A 25,704-nucleotide genomic window follows, 5' to 3' on the forward strand; every position below is an offset into this window, starting at 1 on the left:
AAGCAGTTGGGGAAAAATAGATTGATAATGGTAACCATGGAAGGGCAGGGCGGAGTCGAAGGATTCAGGGAATCCTAAATGGTGATGTGGATGTTTTATTTGAATTTGAATTTGTTATGTAAAACTATATATATATATATATATATATATATATATATATATATATATATTAAAAAAACTATACACAGGCGAAATGCTGACTAGCTGACAAGCTTCCCTTTGCTGCTTTTTGTGACCCATCACTGCACATCTCCTCATCCAGCAAATGAGTCAGGCCACAGGGAAGGGATATAATTAAGCACATTGTGGTTGCTAAGCTACAACATTGCTTGAGCCTAAGTGCTTCTGCGTTGACCTGTAAGGCGAATGCACAACAATTTCTACTTCCTTCTGAGTGCAGCAACAATATCTTCAAATGGAGATTTTTTAATCACAGTTGGTATCTGTATTGGATGCTGTCAGGGCTGAGAAGGGCTGCTCTGAGGAAGAATGGTGGGAGCCACCCCCTCCTCTTGATCCTGAATCTTCCCAGGAGCAGGAGGACAGTATAGATTTGGAACAGTGGTTTGCAGAGGGGCATAGCTCAGAAGGCAGAAGCTGGGAAATACTGACTGGGGAACAGCTAGGAGAAGAAACAGAGAGGGTTAACAGATTCACAGTCTCTGGACAGCATTCACCCCACCCTTCCCCAAAGACACGGAGAGCTCAGAAAGTGTCAGAACAGAAAGCGCTGAGACTACAAACTCAGATTACAAGATGTAGGAGTGACGTAGATTAACAGGGATGGAGCACTGCCATTTCTAGGAGACGTGTTCTTTTTTATCTCGCTGTGATTATTAAAGGACTAACTGGTAAGACGTTCCTTTCATTTGATCTTTTTTATTTGCTGCCATGGAGAGAGGAAGCCAATTCCCTGAAGCCTAACAGATGCATAGGAGCCAACTGTTGTTGTTGATTTATATACTGCCCTATAACCACAGGTCTCAGGGGCTGAGGGGTCTTTGCGCCCCCTCTAAAATATTTGAGGGGGCTGCCCCCCCCAGTTGATGGGCATTGCCATTCAAAGTGGGTGTGCGCACCTCATCATGTGACAAGTTATGTGGGGCGAGGATTACCTGCCCCATCCCTAATATTTTATTCAAGCTGGCACACCTGAGGGGATGTGAATTGTTCTCATGTTGTTTTAAATGGCTCATGTCTATATATAATGGGTTTTTCAAACTGTTTTATATATGCAGCTGTTTAACTGATCTAGATATAGATATAACTGTTTTATACATGCTTTTATTATGGTGTAAATTGCTTCAGGATGCCTCAAGGGAAGCAATTCATGAATGAAATGAAAAACAACAACAATAACAACATGGTAAAAAAAATTGAAGTTTGCTTGGGGGGGGGAAAGTAATATTGGGGTAAACTTAGAACTTCCCTGCACCAATTTGGGGACACAATATCCAAATTTCAGATTGGGAAAGGTTATGGAAAACCAATTTGAAACTCACGGCGTGTTGTACACTGAAAGAAAACTATATGAAAGTGATGTACCGATGGTATCTGAGTCCCAGTAAGTTAGCAAAAATGTATAAGTCATCTACAAATATCTGTTGGAAATGTAAAGAAAAGGAAGGCACTTTTTATCCTATGTGGTGGTCTTATAAGGTAATAAAAGCATTCTGGGAAATGATATATAATGAGATGGAAAAAAAAGTTTAAATTAACTTTTGTTTTTAAAAAAACAACAGAGGATTTTTTATTAGGAATTATAGGTGCTGATATTCCAAGGGAGCAGAAAAGGGAGCAGGAAAGACTTTTGATGTATGTGATGACAGCTGCTCGGATGCTATTAGCCCAGAGATGGAAAGAAGATAAAGTCCCTACCAGAGAAGAATGGTAAATTAAACTATTGGATTATGCTCAAATGGCAAAGTTGACCAGGAAGCTCAGGAACCAAGAAGACCAAAACTTTAACAAAGAATGGGGAAAATTCATAATTTATCTTGGAGACCACTGTAAGCAGATGGGAAAAAAGCAGGATTTCAATAAGACTTGTAATGTAGCAAGTATTGTGGAGACAATGGAGTTATATAAAACATAGATTATTTGAAAAGATGCAGTAGAAAAGGTTTAATAATTCTTTGGAGGAAGCCAGGGTTGTTTAAAGTGGTATGATACTGCTTTAAAGGTAGCATACCCTCCAACATGCTGAGTCCCGAAACCAGGACACGTGTCTTGCCGTCCATGCTCCCCCATGAGTCACATGACTTGCATGAGATCATGGAGCCCAAAAGCATTGGTCTGGGGTGCCAAACAAGATCGTGATCCCAAAAAAGTGCTTTTCCAGGAATACGCAGAAACGGCCCTCTGAATGTTGCCAGGCTACAACTCCCACCACCCTGGCTCCTTGCCACACTATGACTAATGAAAGTTGGGAGTTCAACAACATCTGACGCACCACAAATCCCCAACCCCTGCCACAGAGCAACTCTGAGGGCCAGGTGTTGAAATACAACATTTTGCACACCTGGGGAATGCAGATACAAATATGCCAGCCTATTCACATAATTTGCTCAGGGATAATCCCACTGCATGAAGCTTAAAACCAACTGAACACAAGCCACAGCATAGGTCCAGTTCAGCAGTGTTACTGTTGAGAAAGCTGTGTTGAAAATAGGTTGGCTGCAATCCTAAGTGCATCAAGGATAAGACCCTCCTGCTAAGGCCGGGCGGTATATCGATACATCGTCCAAAACCAGTTTGAAGTCCATATTGTGGTATCGGTGTCAGAGTGCTGTACCAATATTTTTTAGAGGATCTGCCTTTAAAATTATGGCAAAAGATGTAACTGTTTATTAACTGTTCTCTTTTAACGATTCATGTAATAATAAAAAATTTACAATGAAAAGAAGAGCATTTTTAACCAGAAAAAAAAATCCTTTCAAATCTCACACTTCCACAGTTCATATTCCAGTAATTAACAAAACACATCCAACTCTCAGCAAACTTCATATTCCTTCTATGTATCTAATCAGTCAGTTTATCCATTTCTGCACTCTCCAAATTTTTCAATAACCATTCCCAAGCTTTTGAATTCCACTTACATGGCTACACTGCTGCAATTAACAAAATCTTAAATATTTCAGATCTCCTGGGACAGCCTCCTCCACCCAGCTATCAAAATCAGCACCAGAGAGTTTCTGGACCCTGTTGGTGCTATTATTGTACAAGGGACGCGGGTGGTACTGTGGTCTAAACCACTGAGCCTCTTGGGCTTGCTGATCAGAAGGTCAGCAGTTTGGATCCTGGCGACGGGGTGAGCTCCCATTGCTCTGTCCCAGCTCCAAACCTAGTTGTTTGAAAGCATGCCAGTGCAAGTAGATAAATAGGTACTACTGCGGCAGGAAGGTAAATGGCATTTCCGTGTGCTCTGGCTTCCATCACAGTGTCTATTGCGCCAGAAGCGGCCTAGTCATGCTGGCCACATGACCCAGAAAGCTCCCCTAGTCCACTCAAAGAGCTTCAGTTTCCAGAAGTCCTTGGGAAGAGGGATTGACTGTTGGGGGGGACCATTACTGTTTAAAGTGGAATGATACTACTTTAAATGCTTGGTGCAGATAGGGCCTAATTGAAGAGTCCCACACTGAACACCATTTCTCTTCCAAGATAATGACACCCAATTCTATTTCCCATCACAGCTGAAGCTTTCACCTCCATCAACATTTTATAATTTTTGGCCCCAAACCATTGTTATTAGGCAGGTTGTCAGCTGCCTGCAATACCATACAGGGCCCAGGATGTCAGACAAAATGATTTTTTAGTGAAAATAATGAAACCATGGAAGTATCCAGCCACAACCTTGTTGGACCATTAAACCCTAAGATTAAGAGTCTCATGCTCTGCTGGCTGAGCTACCCCAGCTGCTTGCGCATAATGGAAGAGTGCGGCAGAACAGCCCCTCTCTACCGTCTGTAGAGATTTGGCAACCTTACAGCCCATTATGCAGGAAAATGTAGATTGATGTCAATGAAAGCTTCTGCTCAAAGAAAGCCTTCTTGGTTTTTTAATGGCTATGAATCAAAGGATGTCGTGGGAGTCTACCCCCACCTACCAGGATACTGACGTGGGTGATTTTTGAAAACAGGGGCACTCAGGTGGGATCTTCCATGCCAGGGGTTGGGGAGTCTATCCAAGAGTTGGATCTGAGCACAGAGCACAGGCTTCCCGTCTCCTCAAAGCCGGTAGCAATTTGTGCTGGCTACCCACCAACAAAAATCAGAGACAGAAGAGAACCTGGAGTTCTTCATCCGCCTCTGCTCCCTAGAATGTTCTGTGAAAGACAAAGTTGTGTACATTCCCCCTCCCCACATCATGCCAGTGCTAGGTATGTGCGGAGGTTGCATTCGGATACCATCTGTGCTTGTCTCTCTGCAGTCAGAATCTCCCATTCCAATGGAAAAATTAACTCCCTCACTATCGCTGCTGTAAACAGTTACCAATGAAGCATAAAGGGATAACTGAAGAGAAGCAAGGTCATTGTTATTTATTATTTTTATTTATACAATTTATACAAATTTGCTAACTTACTGGGAGTTAAATACCAACGGTATTTAAACCTGCCTTTTGGAATTTTGAAAGTAAAGAATTTTAAACTTACTAACGTGTGTGGTTGTTTAATGCTAAGAGGGGTAGAAATGGAGAAGCTCTGGTAGCCTACTGTGACTTTAAAACTCTGCTGGGGGCTCTCTCTTATGGGAGAGCATGTTTAGCTCCACTCTTTGGATCTATGATCCAGCCAAGTCTTTGATTAATTGGGACCACATGGGTGATCTATATCTATTTTCTTCCACAGGACCCAGGCTCAGGCTCAGTATAAGGTAGCGTGCTATGTTCCTATGTGTTTGCTGCAAACAATGCAGAAATCATAGGGGGAATGTTCTGTAACTCCAGGAAAGCCCAGTTTAATGAGAAGGCTGACATGTTTATTCATTTAGGCTTAACTAGTTCCTGTTTTAACTAAGAAAATATGGAAGGCAGCTGCAATATGCCAAGCAGCTGGAAACTACCCAACCAGAATTATTTCAGCTGAGAGAACGTTATGAATTCCCAAACAAAACAACAGCACTTATTTTTTCTTTGTTTATTAGATCATCATATGATATATGTTTTTGGCAAGAAAGAGCCATTTTACAATCCTGAAAGAAGAACACACACACACACACACACACACACACGGTACATTTGTTCAGAAGGCAAGCTTTTGATGAATTCCAGTCCTTTTGTCACCTACTGTCACATCTTAAATTATGTAACAAAACTAATTTTACTGATAAATTACCAAGGTATTAACATGTGCAGAAGCAATTCAAATGCCTGCTCAGAAATCCTCTTTGGAGACTTCCCCAATCCTCCATTTGAGGATCTCTCCCTCATTACAGTCGATCACGTATATGAAGATGAGCAGCAAAGTCAGTCCTCAGGGAATGTGCAGGTGACCTTGGAACGGACCGCTCACGGAAGAACCTTGACCAAACCTAAGAGAAGGCGTGTAGTGGTGATAGGGGATTCCCTACTGAGGGGAACAGAAGCAGTGATCTGTGGGCCTGACAAGATGTCTCGGGAAGTGTGCTGTCTCCCTGGGGCTAAGATCCAAGATGTAACTGAACGACTGCAAGGAATCATAAAACCCACTGACAAATACCCCTTCCTCTTGGTTCATGTGGGAACCAATGACACTGCAAGCAATAGCCTCCAGAAGATCAAAAGAGACTACGAGGCTCTGGGCAGGAAATTGAAGCAATTAAATGCACAAATCGTCATCTCATCCGTCCTCCCAGTTGAACGACGTGGCCCAGGGAGAGAGAGGAAAATAGTGGAAGTAAACAGCTGGCTTCGCAAATGGTGTAAACAGGAACGGTTTGGATTCTTAGATCACGGACTGCAGTTTCTTGAGGATGGACTTCTGGCAAGCGATGGGCTGCACCTCACAACGGTTGGGAGGAATGTTTTTGCCAAAAAACTAAGAAACCTCATCAGGAGGGCTTTAAACTGACTAATGTGGGGGAGGGAGACAGTGCTCCTGAAGGTAGGAGTCTATTAATTGATGAAGATGATCATCCAAATGTCATAGACCAAATGGAGCAAACAGCAAGCAGACCTAGTGGTGGGAGGAAAAAATCCTTAAATAAGAGACACGGGGGAATGACTAATGGACTTCAATGTCTGTACACTAATGCACAAAGCATGGGAAATAAACAAGATGAGCTTGAGCTCTTGGTACAGCAAACTAAATATGACATAATAGGCATCACTGAAACCTGGTGGGATAAGTCCCACGATTGGAATGTAAAAATGGAGGGATACAATCTATTTCAGAGAAACAGACCAGACAAGAAAGGAGGAGGAGTGGCGTTATATGTCAGGGATGTGTATACCTGTGAAGAGATCCAAGATTTAGAACCTCAAAGCCAAAGTGAGAGCATTTGGGTCAAAATTAAGGGAGAGAAGAATAATAGTGACCTCATTGTGGGAGTTTACTATAGATCCCCAAGCCAAACGGAGGACATAGATGATGCCTTCCTGGAACAGATGGCCAAGCATGCAAAAGGAAGGGAGATAGTAGTAATGGGGGACTTCAATTACCCAGATATTTGTTGGATGTCAAACTCAGCCAAGAGCATAAGGTCAAACAGATTCCTCACTGGCCTTGCAGACAACTTCATTGTCCAGAAAGTGGGAGAAGCAACAAGAGGAACAGCCATTTTAGATCTGGTCCTAACCAATGTCGATGACCTGGTTAATGGGGTAGAAGTGGAAGGATCATTAGGCGCAAGTGATCATGCTCTTCTGAAGTTTACCATACAACGGAAAGGAGCAGCCAAGCATACTAGGACTCAATTTCTTGACTTTAAGAAAGCCGACTTCATAAAACTTAGGGAAGTGCTGGGTGAGATCCCATGGACAGCAATACTAAAAGGAAAGGGAGTTCATGATGGCTGGGAGTTTGTTAAGAGGGAGATAGTAAAAGCACAACTTCAGGCAATACCAATGAGACGGAAACATGGAAGGTGCCTAAAGAAGCCAGGGTGGCTATCTAAAGAACTTTTAACTGAGTTAAGATTAAAAAAGGATGTGTACAAAAAATGGAAAAGGGGGGAAACCACCAAAGAGGAATTCAAACAAATAACCAGCACGTGTAGACACAAAATCAGAAAAGCTAAAGCACAGAATGAACTCAGGCTTGCTAGAGAGGTTAAAAGCAACAAAAAAGGCTTCTATGGGTATGTTCGTAGCAAAAGGAAGAACAAAGAAACAGTGGGGTCACTCAGAGGAGAAGATGGTGAAATGCAAACAGGGGACACAGAAAGGGCTGAACTCCTCAATGCCTTCTTTGCCTCAGTCTTCTCCGATAAAGAAAACAATGCCCGACCTGAAGAATTTGGAGGAAATGATTCAGCAGAGGAAACACAGCCCAGAATAACTAAGGAGATAGTACAAGAATACTTGGCTAGTTTAGATGTATTCAAGTCTCCAGGGCCAGATGAACTGCATCCAAGAGTATTAAAAGAACTGGCAGATGTGATCTCAGAACCACTGGCCGTCATCTTTGAGAATTCCTGGAGAACAGGCGAAGTCCCGGCAGACTGGAGGAGGGCAAATGTTGTCCCTATTTTCAAAAAGGGGAAAAGAGAGGACCCAAATAATTACCGCCCAGTCAGTCTAACATCAATACCAGGGAAGATTCTGGAGCAGATCATTAAGCAAACAATCTGTGAGCACCTAGAAAGGAATGCTGTGATCACCAATAGTCAGCATGGATTTCTGAAAAATAAGTCATGTCAGACTAACCTGATCTCATTTTTTGACAGAATTACAAGCCTGGTAGATGAAGGGAACGCAGTGGATGTAGTCTACCTTGATTTCAGCAAGGCATTTGACAAGGTGCCCCATGATATTCTTGTAAAGAAGCTGGTAAAATGCGGTCTTGACTATGCTACCACTCAGTGGATTTGTAACTGGCTGACTGACCGGACCCAAAGGGTGCTCATCAATGGTTCCTCTTCATCCTGGAGAAGAGTGACTAGTGGGGTGCCACAGGGTTCTGTCTTGGGCCCGGTCTTATTCAACATCTTTATCAACGACTTGGATGATGGACTCAAGGGCATCCTGATCAAATTTGCAGATGACACCAAACTGGGAGGGGTGGCTAACACCCCAGAAGACAGGATCACACTTCAAAACGACCTTGACAGATTAGAGAACTGGGCCAAAACAAACAAGATGAATTTTAACAGGGAGAAATGTAAAGTATTGCACTTGGGCAAAAAAAATGAGAGGCACAAATACAAGATGGGTGACACCTGGCTTGAGAGCAGTACATGTGAAAAGGATCTAGGAGTCTTGGTTGACCACAAACTTAACATGAGCCAACAGTGTGACGCGGCAGCTAAAAAAGCCAATGCAATTCTGGGCTGCATCAATAGGAGTATAGCATCTAGATCAAGGGAAGTTATAGTGCCACTGTATTCTGCTCTGGTCAGACCTCACCTGGAGTACTGTGTCCAGTTCTGGGCACCACAGTTCAAGAAGGACACTGACAAACTAGAACGTGTACAGAGGAGGGCAACCAAAATGGTCAAAGGCCTGGAAACAATGCCTTATGAGGATCGGCTAAGGGAGCTGGGCATGTTTAGCCTGGAGAAGAGGAGGTTAAGGGGTGATATGATAGCCATGTTCAAATATATAAAAGGATGTCACATAGAGGAGGGAGAAAGGTTGTTTTCTGCTGCTCCAGAGAAGCGGACACGGAGCAATGGATACAAACTACAAGAAAGAAGATTCCACCTAAACATTAGGAAGAACTTCCTGACAGTAAGAGCTGTTCGACAGTGGAATTTGCTGCCAAGGAGTGTGGTGGAGTCTCCTTCTTTGGAGGTCTTTAAGCAGAGGCTTGACAACCATATGTCAGGAGTGCTCTGATGGTGTTTCCTGCTTGGCAGGGGGTTGGACTCGATGACCCTTGTGGTCTCTTCCAACTCTATGATTCTATGATTCTAACCCTTTTCAGTCTTCCAACATGTATAGTCGAAGCCTGATAATTAACCAAAGTGCCTCCAAATATCAGAACACTGCACCAAATAGATGCACAAAGCTTGAGTAATTCATCCTTAGCTGTGATCTTTGTTTTCTTTTGATGTTTTGATTTCACTTTAAACTGCCATGGTTTCCCTCAAAGAATTGTGGGAGCTGTAGTCTATTAAGGGTACTGACAGTCAGGGGTGGCCCAATACATTTTGGTGCCCAAGGCAACTGCCTACATCATGATAGAAGGCATGAAGCTCTCGCAAAGCCTTGATATCCTGCCAGGATGGATGAGAAAGCTTCAGAAAGCACTTCTCATGGAGGAGAACCACTTTCTGAAGCTTCCTTCCTGCCTGGCGGCAAAACTGGGTGGTAGAACATTTCCACTCTCAACTCTTTAATTTCCGCCGCCTGAGGCAGCTGCTTCATCTCGACTCACGCTTGAGCTGGCTCTATTGGGAGTCGTTAGGAAACACCCTCTTCCCCTAACAGTGCTACAATTTCTCTCTCTCTTTTTAAGTATTCTTTATTGATTTTACATTGATTAATTATATACATTTTCCATTCGTTCTTCAAATTATGTTAACTTATACACGAATGTGAACCAAAAGAAATCAATACTTCTTCACACGTGACGTCCCTCCACCTTATTGCGGCTTCTTACTTCTTATCTTTTAAACTGTGTTGGTTTCCTTATTTCACTTCTCTTGCATAATATATGTTATCTATCTATCTATCTATCTGTTATTTACTTTGCAAACTTTAGTCAAAACACATTAAAGGTTTTGTTTGAGAACAATGTTCTTCCAGGTACTCTTTAAAACAGGCCCACTCCTTTTTAAAACTTTGGTTTGGTTGATTTATAATTCTGTCATTTTTGCTAATTCCAAATATTCACACAATTTGATTTGCCATTCTTCCTTTGTGGGTGTCCTATCCCTTTTCTAATTTTTAGCAATCAGCATTCTTGCTGCAGCTGTAGCCAGAGCCGGATTTGGATGAAGAGCGGCCCTAGGCTACTCCACCTGTGAGGCCCCTCCCAACCCCCCACCCTCACGACTAGAAGAAAATGGAAGAGTGTTATAAACAAAATTCAGTGAAGCCAAGGATGATGACGGGTATTTAAAATTCTGCAATTCTCAATTTCTCCTCTAAAGGACATAAGATGTTATCGTTAAATACCATGGTGATTTTTAAAAATGCATAAAATTAACACTGAAAAACTTTTGCAATACCTGAACTTTGTAAACCTTTTGTGTAATAAGCATTAATTTTTAGGAAAATGAAATTGTAATGTTATTCTTAAAAAACACAGAAATTATATTGCCTGGGAAGCGTAAATAATATGACCATGATTACCTGACAGTGTGGCACTTTTAGAATCTACTTTATGTTGTCATTAAAAAGTCAGTTTTAACATACATATTAAGAAGTAAACTACAACCATCAAATACTGGAAGGCTAAAATGTTTTTTTCCTAGCCTTCCTCATAGCAAAATCATCTAAAACTTCATCAAAATTTGTTTGTCTAAGTTTGTCACTTTCAATGTGACATCATGGCCCTTAATTCATTTTTAATTCTTTTGAGTCTTGAAAAACTCCTCTCTCCTGAGCAGTTAGTGGCCATAAGGATAAGAAATAGCTGGAAGATTCCTAATGCTTCCACATTAGGAAAGACCATATGAATTTTGTCCTTATATATAATTTGATAAAGTTCTGTATGAGACAGAGAATGTGCGGCTGTAGGCCTATGGCTTTGTGTCACGTACAGGTGAAAGGGCAAAAGTTCATCAATAGGTTTCAGGTCAATGTCTTCTGGGTATGCTTCCATCAACTGTTCAACACCTTGCTTAATTTCTTGCTTAGATGCTGTCAAATTAGCAAGAATGGCAAACAATTCTGAAACATCACTGTGCACAGTACTTCTTCTTTTAAATTGGCTTCAAGTGCATCTAATAATGGATAAAGGATTTTATCCTAAACTTATCTCTTGAAGAAAGTGCATCTTAGGCATCAGGTGCACTTCTGTCATTTCTTTGCCGTTCCTCACTCTTTGTCTCCTTGTTTTGTAGTGGACATTTGGCAAGGTGGCTTTTGCTTGTTTCTCAAGCTCATCAAAATCATCTCTAATTTTCTTTTAAAAATCCAGAAGTGAACTGTACAAACTTGTACAAGAACTCAGGTCTGATTTTTGAAAAGCTTTGCTGACCTTGTGAAAATGACCTAGCACACAGGTCCAAAAATGCAGCATAAACAGAGATTCCAGTTCTTCCATTTTCTGCAAAAGATTGTTAGCTTGGAGCCTGGTCTCCCCCTTCCCATTAACATCAGTCAGGATGAGGTCCAGTTACCAACCTGCAGCCTGGCCTCCTGCCTTCTACAGGTAGTTCTGGATCCCTCCGAGGATCCCTTCCCTGATCCTCAAGGCCTCTCTCTCTCTCTCTGCCTGTGGGCAATCTGCAGTGCATTCTGCAGGCACCAACAGGGCTCTGCGAAGTGTGAAAGAGAGACTTCTCTGCCTGGGAGGGGTGAGGCCAGTGCCAGTCACATGTGCTTGCCTTGCTCTGTTCAAGCCAAGAAGGAGGGAAGGAATAGAAGAGACTTGGGAGATCTTGCTTGCGTAGTCTTATCTGCTCCATGCGGCCTCCCACTCACACTGATTAAAGTGCAGCACGTACCACTACTGACCTGACCCTTGAGCTGAGGAAGGCTGTACAGCTGGTTGTTGACTCTCTGGGCCTGCTGGTTCTGGATTCTGAGATGGAAAATTTTTGGGGGGTGAGGATGCTCAGCAGCCCAGCTTGCCAGAGCGAAAGTCCCTGCAGGTCTCTGTGGTTAGCAGAAGAAGGAAGTTCCAGCCAAATACAGAAGCAAAACAGCGGTCAGTAGACCACAGGTTAAGAACGGACCTCCGGAACGAATTAAGTATGTAACCAGAGGTACTACTGTAAAACTATCTATGCATATGTTTGCCTTCTGGCCTTCCCGAGGATGGGCTGTGGGAACATCTGGCCTCAGGAAACCCATCAACGGATGTTCATTGTTCCCCTCAAGGGAGGGATGCTCTGTAATTGACTGTATATCCTGAGGATTATGGAGGGGGCGTATCCAAGTTGAGTAAGTGACCTCACTTAGAGGACTATGGAGGAAGGCGATGTCCAAGTCCGCCTTTCCTTTTGAAGCAAAATGTCATTGAAATGGAAGAATTGGTTATGGCATTGATTTTATGTCCATCAGCATGGTCAAGTAAAAGGCGATACAATTTTGACACTTTTTTGCAACAATGCAACAAGTTTTGCCAACAGAAACCAGATGGGATACAATTTGTGAGCTTTCTCCATTAACAGTGCAAAGGCTCATTGTCCTGGGGTTTTGAGGGAGGAGAGATGTTGAGAGGTGACAAAAATGATTTCCAGTAAGTGCCCCCCTTTATTTCCATAACAAGTCCTTGAGTCTGTACTCTGAATAGTGACACCAGGTATCTAGAAGTGGCAGCGCTTGTCAGCCCAACCCCTGCAGAGTCTCACCAGGGCTGGCCTTAAGGCAATTGGAGCAACCTGGGCCCCGCAGGCCACTCCTAAGGGGGTCCCTGCACCGGGGCAATCTAGATGGATTGTATTTCTATCTCTAAGATTCCAAGTTGGGCACCACTGGCTAGCCCTGAGTCTTATAGTTGCAGGGCCCAAGTTGCCCTGCCCTTGCATGAAGTCTTGGGTTTGCAATTTTGGGAGAGGGGAGCAGGCGGGCTGGGGAGGCCCCTAGATTTAGAGGCGCTAGGTTCCAGCCTCCTTAGCCTATACATAAATCCAGCCCTGCTCCCTTGCTCCTCTGCCTATATTAGCAGGCCGTGCACAAGAGCAAGTTTCAATGCACCCACATAGCCCAGCCTATGACTAGCAATCCACATGATATTCAGAACCAGCTCAGTTTCAACTTGAGTTCACATGAAGTATAATATTCAAACCTATAGGGCATCTTTAAAAATACCATGCTTTTTGTTTTTTAAAAAAACTGAAAATATTTGGGGGGAAACATGCAAGTAGTCAACAAGTGACTCATAAATTTAATCACAACTTCGCTTCTTTTTATGCAATTGAGCACCAAACACTTTCACCAGACCAGCAGTCTGGCTTCATTAAAAGAGGTAGTATGATCCACTAACAATAACATGAAAAAACACATTTTATTTTTTTATTTTTTTTACTTTCTGTTAAGTTGGATTTCAATGTACAACATCAGAGGTGATGGTCAAAGTGGGTTCTACCCAAGGTTAAAAAACAAATTGTTAGTTCTTAAGACACACTGAATTGTTATGGGAAGGGATTACGAGAGTCAGTGCTTTTTTCTGGGGGTACACAAGGGTGTGCAGTGCCAGCACCATTTTTTTCTAGAAGAAAAGCACTGCTTAAAAGTGTGGCACTCACTGTAACAACTTCATTGCGAGTAGGGGCACTTTTTTTTTTTTTAAGAAGAGTTGTCGAACAACTTCTGATGAGTGCAATATTGGCTATACTTGATTTAATGCTTACAGCATATATTTTTTTTCCTTTATTTAAAAATTGGCACTGTTACTAGATCCATCAAAGACATGTTGGGAGTAATATAAAGCAGCCATTTTCAATTAAAGGTTTGATCTGAGAAGCTGTGCATTGTGTGTTCAAGTGATCTGCATGGGCCACAAGTGCAAATGAAAGGTGAAGCTTACACATTACTCCAGTTCAGTCTGAGTAACATTGAAAGCTGATTTCAAAACAACAGTGATTAAATCTAGAATTTAGTAGTTACTAAATTACGGTACTAAATGAGTAGTAATTTAGTAGTTACTAAATGAGAGCCAGTGTGGCGTAGTGATTAAGAGCGGTGGACTCGTAATATGGGGAACCGGGTTCACGTCTCCGCTCCTCCACATGCAGCTGCTGGGTGACCTTGGGCCAGTCACACTTCTTTGAAGTCTCTCAGCCCCACTCACCTCACAGAGTGTTTGTTGTGGGGGACGAAGGGAAAGGAGAATGTTAGCCGCTTTGAGACTCCTTCGGGTAGTGATAAAGCGGGATATCAAATCCAAACTCTTCTTCTTCTTCTACTGCACACACCTAAACAAATTTACTTTGATGCAAGTCACCCAAAGTTCACGTTACTTATTATTATTATTTATTAAATTTGTATACCGCTGTTCAACCAAAGATCACAGGGCGGTTCAGAACATAAAAATGAGAACACAAAATACATAATAAAAACAGATACAAAAACTAATCAATAACCCCTCTCCATATCCTAGTTTAGATCTTTAAGATTACAGCCTTAGGGCCATTTCACATTACATGTGTCAGACAATTCTGCCTTTTTTGTGAATGCTCCTGTAGAAGTGCCTGCAATGACATGTTCAGTGCACACACTTTCTAGATTTGTAGGTACACACTTAAATAGCCTAGGTATACATCTAAGAATCTAATCTGTTAAAAGCCTTTAATTTCATAGAACCAGAGAGTTGGAAGGGATCCTGAGGGTCATCTAGTCCAACCCCCTGCAATGCAGGAATCTCAGCTAAAAGCATCCATGTCAGATGGCCATCCAACCTCTGCTTAAAAACCTCCAAGGAAGGAGAGTCACAACCTCTTGAGGAAGTCCATCCCACAGTCAAACAGCTCTTACTGTCAGAAATGAGATTACTGTCAGAATCTTATTTCTAGTAACTTGAGGCCATTGGTTCGAGTCCTACCCTCCAGAGCAGGAGAAAACAAGCTTGCTCCATCATCCACTTGACAGCCCTTAAGACATATGAAGATGGCTATCATATCTCCTCTCAGCTTTCTCTTTTCCAGGCTACACATACCCAGCTCCTTCAACCATTCCTCATAAGGCTTGGTTTCCAGACCCTTGATCATCTTGGCTGCCCTTCTCTGCACACCTTCCAGCTTGTCAACATCCTCCTTAAATTGTGGCGCCCAGAACTGGACACAGTATTCCAAGTGTGATCTGACCAAGGCAGAATAGAGTGGTACCATTACTTCTCTTGATCTAGACACTACATTTCTGTTGATGCATCTGAAAATAGCACTAGTTTGGGGGGGGGGGGTTGGCTGCTGCATCACACTGTTGACTCATATTAAGCTTGTGGTCCACCTAGATCCTTTTCACATGAACTGCTAGTAACCCAGGTGTCCCCATCTTATATTTGTGCATCTGGTACTTCCTGCCTAACTGCAGAACCTATTGAAATTCATTTTGTTAGTTTGGGTCCAGTTCTCCAAGCTGTTAAGGTTATTCTGAATCCCGATTCTGTCTTCTGTGGCATTAGCTACCCCTCCCAATTTGGTGTCATCTGGAAATTTGATGAGCATCCCCTCAGTTCCTTCATCCAAGTCATTTATGAAGACACTGAACAACAACAGGCCCAGGACAGAACCCTGCGGCACCCCACTTGTCAGTTTTTTTCAGGATGACAAGAACTCCTATCCCGCTTGGACTCCTTTCTCTTTGAGCATTTCTGACCATGTGATCAAACCCAGGAGCTCCTTCAGCTTTCCGAAATTGGCCTTCTTAAAGTCCAGAGAGTGTGTCCAACTACACTCAGTTTTCCCTTGCCTTTGTATCATGAAACACAGGAGGACATGATCACTTCCTCCCAAGTTTACAAGTGCTTCCACTTTGTTGTTGATCAGTTCCTCCCTGTTGGTGAGGACCAGGTCCAAAATAGATGATCCCCTTGTTGCTTCTTCCACCTTCTGGGAAAAGAAATTGTCAGTGAGACATTTCTTCAAAATGTATTTGTTTGATTACTGCACAACACTAAAACTCATTCAAGGTTCTGAGTATATTAAAACCAAAGTTTGTTTTAAATATTGCTTTTATAATATTGCCCATTATAGCTCAGTCAGAAGAGTATGAGACTCTTAATCTCAGGGTTGTGGATTTGAGTCCCATGTTGGGCCAAAAATTCCTGCATTGCAGGAGGTAGGACTAGATGACCCTTGTAGCACCTTCCTTCTCTACGATTCTATGATCACATTCAATAATAACTGTAAGACATTTTTCTAAGACAGAGAAAAGCCCACCTCTCAAGTCCCTTAAACATAATTGCATACTGATTCCCACTTTCCCTTAAACTGAAGACTGGGGTACATTGTTGTGGCATGTGCCAACACCTGGGGTCTCCGCCCGATACTTTGGTGTGTCGCCTGAGGGGCCTGGTTGATACAGCCGGTGAAGGAGGAGAGTGAACAAAGGGAAAGTGGGTGGCGTATATGGGAGAAACGGCCACTGCCTGGCCTCCCAGTTCAGGAGCGGAAACAAAGCAATGGGGAAATCTGCAACCTGGCCACCCTAAGCAAGGTCTCATCTGCTCTGCAGTTACAACATACCAAGAGACGGAGAAGCAAGTGCAGGTGGAATCTTTGTAATCCAAACCCAGAAAGGCATAACAATAGAAGACAAATGAAGGACATTTATCACAAGCAGAAACTATGGAAGATTCCAGTATTCCTTTAAAAATAAATAAATAATAAACTCACCATGATATGGAATGAATCTGTTGTTTTCTAGTGGTCTTAAATTTCTACATCATTTCTTCATCATATTCTGGAAAACTGCAATCATTCCCTAGTATTTGGTAACTCTTACATCTCCTATGAAGTTCATTTTGAATAAATCAGCCACCACATCAAAAACAATGAGTAAAAGTCACCTTGAAGCAACTTTAACATGTTAAAAATGAAAGACTCAGGCCCCAGAGAAATGCGGAGAAGGAATACTAAACATCCAAATATTACCTCTGGGTCATCTGACACATCACACAAAGAAAGGCAAAACCATCAAGTGTGTACTCAGCAGGCTACTGCAACCAATCCTGGAGCTCTGCTGAGTGTATTTGCCCCATTCACATCTGTCACACATTTTCAGATGCATACAATGAATATCTTCAGTGTACGCCTAAATAATGTCATGCAAAGGGGCCCAAAGTCAATAGGAAAACTCTGATTCAAAGACTACCCATTTTATTTTATGAATTCTCTTTAGAGAATAAATATTTCCTAGGCAATCAGTTTTTTTGTTGCTAGACCTCTGCTTATCATTGTTGGCGCTGAACATTTTTACCTTCCACACAATTGCTATGATATTCACACCATCAACAGTACATCACAATTTTAGTTCTTGGCAGCAAGACACTCCTTTCCTCCGAAAAAAACAACTGTCAGCAATAAATAAAGGGAGCCAGATTTAAGATGCTAGGGTTGGACCACAGGCAGAGCTGCTATAATCCTGTTCCACCCGGTGTTTGTTCAAGTGAAGCTGGGCGATGGAACTTTTCCCGCCCTGGAACCATTTCCCACACTTTATCTTACCACAGTTCCTTGGAGTCGGCATGATCCAGTCGCTTCCTTGATTAACAAACATCACTCATCTCACATCTTTCACTTGCTTCTGCCATTACCTCCTGTCCTGTGCTCCTGATTTCCCATATTTAAAATACAAGTGACTCCAAGGTTTTTAGGCTGGTATACATTGTTTTGTGCTTATTACCATACTGTGCTGCATCAATATGTTAATACATGTCTTAAAATCACAAATACCATTTTTTTTAAGTGTATGGGATTTAAATATAGGCTTCCAATAAAAAGCACTATAAAAACTTTCATTCTTGCTTTGAAGACATCAGAAAAGAATTCCCCCTGGGGCTGCACATCCACCAGTGTCCATACAGTGCTAACTAGGAGGAGAGCAAGGTCAACAGAGCACTAGCAAGTCTTCTGCTGCTCCCAAGCCTGCTCTCTTCTGCCCAAGTCACTGTTCACTGCAGAGAAGAGAGGTTAAGTGGAGGATTTCACCGCCTGCTCGTATGGTGGTGGTGGGGTATTACAGTAAGAAGGGAGAGGAGGGTAAACTGGGTTCACTTGTGGGGACTTAGGTTGGACGTGGTAAGTCATAGCCATGGGGTTCATCATAGCTCCTTCTGGGTCTGTGTAGTATGCCATCCCCGGCTGCTGGGCTCCTAAAAGTGGGAGACACAAAAGAGTAATGCCGGGCATTGGTCTGTGTTGTCAATATTTGAAAGGAGTCACAGATGATTTTCAAGGCACCAACAGGCACCAACTTGTTCACTTCAAAGAAATCCCTTTCTTTATCTATTATACACATGTATTATATGTACACACACAAAAAATGGGTACACCCCTGCTTGCTCCACTCTCTAACCCCCTTGATATTCCCCCACAGTAAACCCACAGAGCTTCCCCCTCCCTACCCCAGTGCAAATACTAAGCTTTCTATTCACCTTCCCAGTCCTATACTTGGAGGGCATTCTTGAAACCCCCACCCTGGATCACTCAAGCCAAAGATGGGGGGGAGCTTGTACATCTTTACTCCTGATGCAATTCATTTCTATCATTTTCAAAATTTAACGTCATCCAGCAATAAGGGGCCACTTAATAATTTCTATTCGTTCTAATTGTTACATAGAAACAGTTCAGTACTTGCTGTTCTCTTCCATATTTCCTGCCACAGGAAGCAGCAGGCACAGGGAAAGAGAAAAACCAGCAGGAGAGAAGTATAATGAGGTTTTAAGTGATCACTTGGCCAAACACATACGGGCGACTTCCTGGTTTTCAGCATTCAGCAATGGTTATAGAATAAGTTACTTACTGGTCTGCCTAGATAAAGGCTTGCATGCTAAGGGTCTGGTTATATTATCCTCAGATCAATCACAACAGTAGTCTGTGGCCAATAATTATTGTCTCGCATAGCAGTACTAGTAGCAGGATGCAATTTCTGACCTGCTGCAGAGGGGTTAGGTGGCCGGGTGTACGACACGTTGTATGTTGTTTCATCAACCAGCGGTGGAGGATACATCCGCCTTCGGATAAAAAACCCTGCCCCACAACAGAACAAAACTCCCATCATCAGAAGGAACCTGAGCAAAGGGGAAGGAGAGAAGGAACACATTTAAGCAGAGTTTCCACAATTTGTAAAAACCCTAAACATTTTCGGCATTTCTGTGCGCTGCTCTGGTTCGCCAGAAGCGGCTAGTCCTGCTGGCCACATGACCCGGAAGCTGTATGCCGGATCCCTCAGCCAGTAAAGCGAGATGAGCGCCGCAACCCAAGTCGGTCACGACTGGACCTAACAGTCAGGGGTCCCTTTACCTTTAAACATTTACTCAGTAGTTAATTGCAGGTCCAAGTTTAATAATAATAATAATAATAATAATTATTATTATTATTATTATTATTATTATTATTTACCCACCCCTTATCCTAAAGTCACTTGGGGGGTCACACCTGGGGAGAGAAAAAGCTAACTCCCCCCACCCATGATGACCACTGACATCAAAAACACCCCTAGATCACATGGGTCTGAAAGAAACCTTAGATTACCTACTTTAGGTAATGGGTTGTGTGGAGCCACAGCTGGGGAGGAAAAGATTAATTATTTCCTGTCTAGCTGTGACTGCCTTCCCTACTGGCAAAAACATCCCTGTGCACGATATGTTCAAATAATAAATCAGCCTATTCATTCTACGATACTTTTCCTCATCAAGTGTTATTATTAGTAGCAGTAGCAGTAGTGGTAGTAGTAGTTAATTAGTTAGTTAGTTAGTTAGTTTATACCTTGCTTTCCCCCTGACAGGGACACAAGGCAGCTTATAGATAAACGTAATTGCTGAGGATCTCCACCAGAGAGACCCACCACACTTGCCCTGAACCTCAGGTCCCAGGATTCTCAAGGGGAACCCAATTATTGTTACATTCAAATTAAAACTGATATAAAATTGTAGTGTAGATATAGCCTTAGAGCAGGGGTCAGCAAACTTTTTCAGCAGGGGGCCAGTCCACTGTCCCTCAAACCTTGTGGGGGGCCGAACAAATTTGTTTTGGGGGGGAAAGAATGAATTCCTCTGCCCACAAATAACCCAGAGATGCATTTTAAATAAAAGGACACATTCTACTCATGTAAAAACATGCTGATTCCCAGACCGTATGCAGGCTGGATTGAGAAGGCAATTGGGCTGGATCTGGCCCCCGGGCCTTAGTTTGCCTACCCATGCCTTAGAGAATCCAATTAGCAGATGCAACCGTAAACTTATCAATCGTTATCACAGTCTTACCAAAAATACCATAGTCGCTGGATAGACAAAGTCCTTATGCAGCATCTTGAACCACAGCAATCTTCATAGGAGCGGCATCTGCATAAGAATAAAAAGAAGAGGACATTTGGAGATTGCAAAGCAAAGATGCAGCCTGGCAGAATAAGGCATTGACAGGAAAGGAAAACCTCAGTGGGCTAAGATTCTGTCAAGCCTCATGGCTTTAGCTGTCAACACATTAGCTGAAGAACAGACGTGGAAGATGCAACAATTCCAATGCAGAGAGATCTAAGAATGTCATTTGTGACATTATACATCTGGAGGCTGTAGCGTAGCTGTACCGTGTTGCTATGGTTGCAGAAGACGCAGCTGGGCTGGGATGCTCCCTTGAGACTCGATAGCAATGCTAATTTGCGCCTGTAAAGAAGCCAACATTGCTAATGCCCTACAATTGTAGTCACTAAGACAGAGAAGTCCTCAGCTCTGGATGCAACTGATTTTTATTTCAATCATATTCATGGTCTTCCACTTGGGATTCTCCAGGAGATAGAAAGAAACACACCCACAGCTTTGAATTAATTTCCTATACGTAGTTTCTAAAAGAGGAGGTATCTCTCGGTTGGTTCTCACACACGATTGCAACATCAAGCAGATTCTTGTATGCGAATACAGGTCAACCCAAAGAAAAATGAAAAGGTATAGACTCTGAAAGGTGAAAAACACCAGAAACAACAACTAATGGAAATATTTACAAAATCAGATCAATGTTAGTAATATGCAAAAATTCAGTTGTATATTGTAATGTATTTTAACAGACTGTACTATAAATGACTATAACAGCTAGTCACAAAATGCCTGCATGAAAAACCTTATTTAATTTGATATACTGCCAAACAGCAAATAAAACTGGAAATCCACACAATTTAAAGATGGCTGAACTCAGTCATGGCTGGCAGATCACTGGACCCATTTTCACAAAGCTCTTCACCAGGAGTCAAAGTAAAAAGAAACTTCAATGCTGGTTGTTTTAACATATCCTGCCTTTTAACAGGATTGAAGGCAGCTAGGAAATGCCCATGAATCAAATGCAGTAAAAGAAGAGATTAACATAAGCAACACTTTCTTTGGAGGGAAATCAAAGAAACAGGAAAGAAAACAAGGTAAGTGAAAAGGAAAGCTGTGCAGCACTGAAGTGGTGTCATCCTGAGGACTCAGGAGAAAAACAAAATAATGCATAGCTGGAAAAGAAATCCAAAAGTTATATCTGAAATAAAATATTTCTTTGAATTAGTACTTTATTTTTCACATTTCTATCCTACCTTTCTACTACAATGTTCAAGAGCAACTTTAGTAATGAGTTCAAATGTATTTTAATTTGTGGGAAGAGAGTGCTAAGAATTAAGGTCTGACCTGTTGTTATGAAGTGTTTTGCAAGACCAATTTACATCACTTAAAGTCAGATGCAGAGGCCTGCTTCACACTGTAAGCACATATGGTACAAAAGAAGCACGTTTAGAAAGACATGTATCATACAGGTACACAAATGTGAAAGCCAACATTGGCTGCAGCTCCTTGCCATGAGCAAATTCTTCATTGTGAACGCTGGTGCACTGCCACACAATTTGTGAAATGGCATTGAGACTTTCTAGTCCTACAAATAACTGGAACAAATGGAGAACAATGAATGGTTCAGCAATGTTTAAACCATATTACTGTGTGAGCATTGCAGGGATATTATTACAGAAAATAAACAAATGCACACAAAGATCTGGTTCTGTATGCAAGTATAATCAGGTTATGGTCAATCCAGAAGTTTAGTATTTTCTTTCAACCACAGGAACCCCTTCTGTTCCTGATGTGAGCTCTGAAGCCTTAGGACACAGTGCCACACTAGACTGGATCCCAGCCTGTTCATAAGCTGCCAGTTCAAGCCCCAGAGTCCCTGACGCTAGGCTAGTTTAAAAACCATCTGTTCATGGAATACAGAGTTCTCAGAAAGCAACACAAAGAAACCTGCAGATACTATTCGAGTATGAACATAAATCAAATAATACAAAGCCAAGAAAAGATGCATTAGGACTACAGAGGCTTGGGATGTCTCCCTCTCCCACATGGACTTGCAGGGGGGGGGGGGAAGCATGTTAAGAACACCTCGTTTCTCTTTGTATACAGTAACAGGCTTTGGACAATGACCAAGCATACAATGTGTTTAATGAGTTGGAGAATATCAGATCTCAATATGTCACTGGTTAGACATAACAGAAGCACAAAAGCGAGAGGAAAATCTTCATTATGACAGCTCATTCACCCAATGTTTATAGATTAGATGCTAACACAACAGAACAAGACCAGGTCTCCTCTTGAAAGTGTTCCCAAGGTCCTGGAGGCCCAAAAGTGTTTGGTAGCCTGGCTGGTTTGTACACCAATAAAGAAAATACCAAAATGATAATTAAAAATCTGGGGAAGTAGGCAAAATAAAATTTGGAAAAGATTTCTGGATTTAAAGCAGAAAAGAAAGTCAAATATTTGGGACTTTGGCTGGTGCCTAGAAATTTGAACTTATTTCACGATAATTACAGTAAAATAATACTGAATTATGGAACTGGATGAAGCTTTTGCTGCCTGGAAGAATATTGGCAATCAAAATGAATATTTACCAAAGATGATATTTTTGTTTCAAGCGTTACCTGTGATAAATGGTACTGATTGCTTCCAGCAATGGAGAAAGGATATAATTGACTTCATCTGACAAGGGAAAAAGCCCCAGATTAAATGTAAAATTCTAATTGATGCAAAGAGTAGAGGAGGGTTTCCTCTGCCAGATTTGAAAATGTATTATGAGGCAGCGTGTTTGTGCTGGGTGGAGCTGAAAAATCCAACTATTTTGGATCTTGAAGGATTTGACCTAGTTTATGGATGGCATGCTTACTTACAATACATCGCCCAGGCCCATTTAGTGCAAAGGGCAGCCTGTGCAGATGTTGTTTTCTTGTTTTCTGTGGGAAGCTACAGCTATGTTGCTACATTTTGGGATGGGAGGAAACATATATATGGCAGAATCCTAATAAATTCAAAAATTGGTTGTTCTGATTGGGTAATCAGCAAGAATAAAAACTAATTAATCTCTTTAAGCCAGGGATGAAACTTGGGCACAGGAGGACTAAATAATAAAAATTACTACTACTACTACTACTACTACTACTGCCAACATGATGAAATCCCAGCTGTTTTCTACTCAGTCTTCACCAATACTTTATCAAGCCTTCACCTATGTCTTCATGGTGCAAGAGTCTTCAGTTAGCAGAACCTTCTGCAAAGTTTTGCTAAAATGTACCATCTCAGATTACAAATAAGGAATAGCATGTTTGAACACTCTCACATAAAAAGTCTTCTGCATATAGAACACTTGCAAGTTAGGGACACAATTGCTTTTTTATTATTCACTTGAATGAAGCAATGGAGACAGTGTTTTCCTCCTGGTTGGGGATAGGCAATTTGTGGTAATATCACAAATTTTATGGTCTGGCTGTTGTTGTTTTTTAAGTATACCTTTGCTTCTTAGGGGCCACCCCACATTTTCTTCAAAAAATTGCTTTGCACAGGTAACTACCGTACAGTTATCAAAAATATCAAAAGTAGGGAGTCCTCAGTAATTATCTAATTGGGAATGACTGCTCTAGAATAAGTGCTGATATAAAGAACTAACAGGGGTCAGCAAACTTTTTCAGCAGGGGGCCGGTCCACTGTCCCTCAGACCTTGTGGGGGGCCAGACTATATTTTTTGGGGGGGAAATTTGAACAACTTCCTATGCCCCACAAGAGATGCGTTTTAAATAAAAGCACACATTCTATTCACGTAAAAACACCAGGCAGGCCCCACAAATAACCCAGAGATGCATTTTAAATAAAATGCCACATTCTACTCATGTAAAAACACGCTGATTCCTGGACCATCCTCAGGCCGGATTTAGAAGGTGATTGGGCCGGATCCAGCCCCCAGGCCTTAGTTTGCCTACCCATGGCTTAAATCTATCTCCCAACATTGTAAACACACATCTACAGATGAAGACACAGAGAAAAGGAGGATCACTTACATATAATATGTAGGATACACCCCTTCAAAGTACCAGCACTGCTTTTTGGCCTCTGAATACTGAAAAGAAAGGAGAAAGAGGACATTGTTCATCATTTAAAGCAGAATCTGCGAGTTATACACAGCATTTAACAACTGTATCTACAAGAAGTTTTAACAGAAAATATGCCTTCAGTTCACAAATGAATATATTTAGGATAACTAGAAGCAAAGTGAGAGCTAAGGCAAATGCCACGATGGGGTCTCTAGGGCCTGGGTGCTTCATCCCTCCTAGACATGCTGACCTTGCAAATCCTCACCCCCCTCCCAGGTTCTTCCAGTTGCAGAGGCTGGTTCTCCGGAAGGGGGAGTCCAGAATGACTTGGGGATCTCTGCAAGGAAGAATATGTTGGATGGGAAAGGCCCATTGACTCTCTGCTGCAAGTGTTTTCCTGCTCCTGTTGTTAGAAGCAGTCTTAGGAGGAGTTGTATCCTCGAAGGATATTGACAAGTGTAATCAATAAATAAGAGGAAAACATGGTTCTAACTGTGGCAGAGGAGAGGGAATTACAGCAGAGGCATCTTGATTGCCTATTTGACAATCTGCTCCTATCAAAATAGCCTGTCTATTTAAATAACAGAGATTAAAAGCACTGCTCTATGTTATTACATAGCAGATGGTGAATACATTTTTGACCTAAAGCAATGGGGCTATGATTGAGCATAATGCATTTCTCCCTCTTCCAGAAAGAAAAGGTATTCATATTTACCAAGCTAAGCTAAAAAAAGATTGCATTGTGTAAATGGAAGGAATGACAAAAAAAAAAAAGAGAAATAAATTGGGACAATATTTAAAACAAAAAAATTTGGACATTATTTGTTTACAAGAAACGCATGTGAAAAAAACACATAGAAAAATTTTGATTAACAAAAAATTGGGGAATGAATATATTTCATCAGACAAAAGCAAAAAGAGGGGTGGTCTTGTATATAAAAAGTAAACTAGAGGCACAACAACTTTTTAAAGATGAGGAAGGAAGATATATTGCAGTACAAGTCAATTGGCAAGGCGAGAAGTTGGTAGTAATTGGAGTGTATGCACCAAATGGAAGCAAAGCAGAATTCTTTAAAAGCCTGGAGATTGCATTGTGAATAGGTAATATCTAAGGCAATCAGCAGATATGCAAAAATGAATAAAAGTGGGAAGAAACACAGTTTGCTTCAGCTTCAGTTTAAGGGAAACATGTCTGCTGTAAACAAAGACAACTCACAATTCACTTTTAAGTGGTTAGAGGGCCTATAAGGGACTGTTGCACTCCCATGGTTGTTTCTCCTAGAATGGACCACCATGCTGTGCCTTCACACACAACGGATGCAACAGCTGACTTGCACACACAAAAATTGTGTCAATGGCTGCTTCCCACCCAATTAAGTCTATTTCTTCTGGGTCAGCACAGGGACTTTGAAATGATGAGAT

At 41.8% G+C, this 25,704-nt stretch overlaps 1 protein-coding gene and 1 long non-coding RNA gene across 2 annotated transcripts in view; both read right to left on the minus strand.

The window, feature by feature from the left end:
• LOC310661313 overlaps positions 1–25,704 on the minus strand; it is a 156,800-nt gene that overhangs the window by 38,267 nt on the left and 92,829 nt on the right. The window lies entirely within an intron of this gene.
• The window catches only part of VOPP1 (VOPP1 WW domain binding protein), a 36,133-nt gene continuing 24,632 nt past the window's right edge, over positions 14,204–25,704 (minus strand). Inside the window, exons 2-5 of the mRNA XM_083407165.1 lie at positions 24,250–24,308; positions 20,177–20,254; positions 18,846–18,982; positions 14,204–18,064 (exon numbers count right to left, since the gene is read on the minus strand). Coding sequence (XP_083263291.1) covers positions 17,883–18,064; positions 18,846–18,982; positions 20,177–20,254; positions 24,250–24,308 — 456 coding nt within the window. The 3' untranslated portion in view covers positions 14,204–17,882. The remainder of the gene's footprint in view (positions 18,065–18,845; positions 18,983–20,176; positions 20,255–24,249; positions 24,309–25,704) is intronic.

The sequence above is a fragment of the Podarcis tiliguerta genome (genome assembly GCF_965153285.1).
Source record: "Podarcis tiliguerta genome assembly, chromosome: 12".
Classification (NCBI taxonomy): Eukaryota; Metazoa; Chordata; class Lepidosauria; order Squamata; family Lacertidae; genus Podarcis; species Podarcis tiliguerta.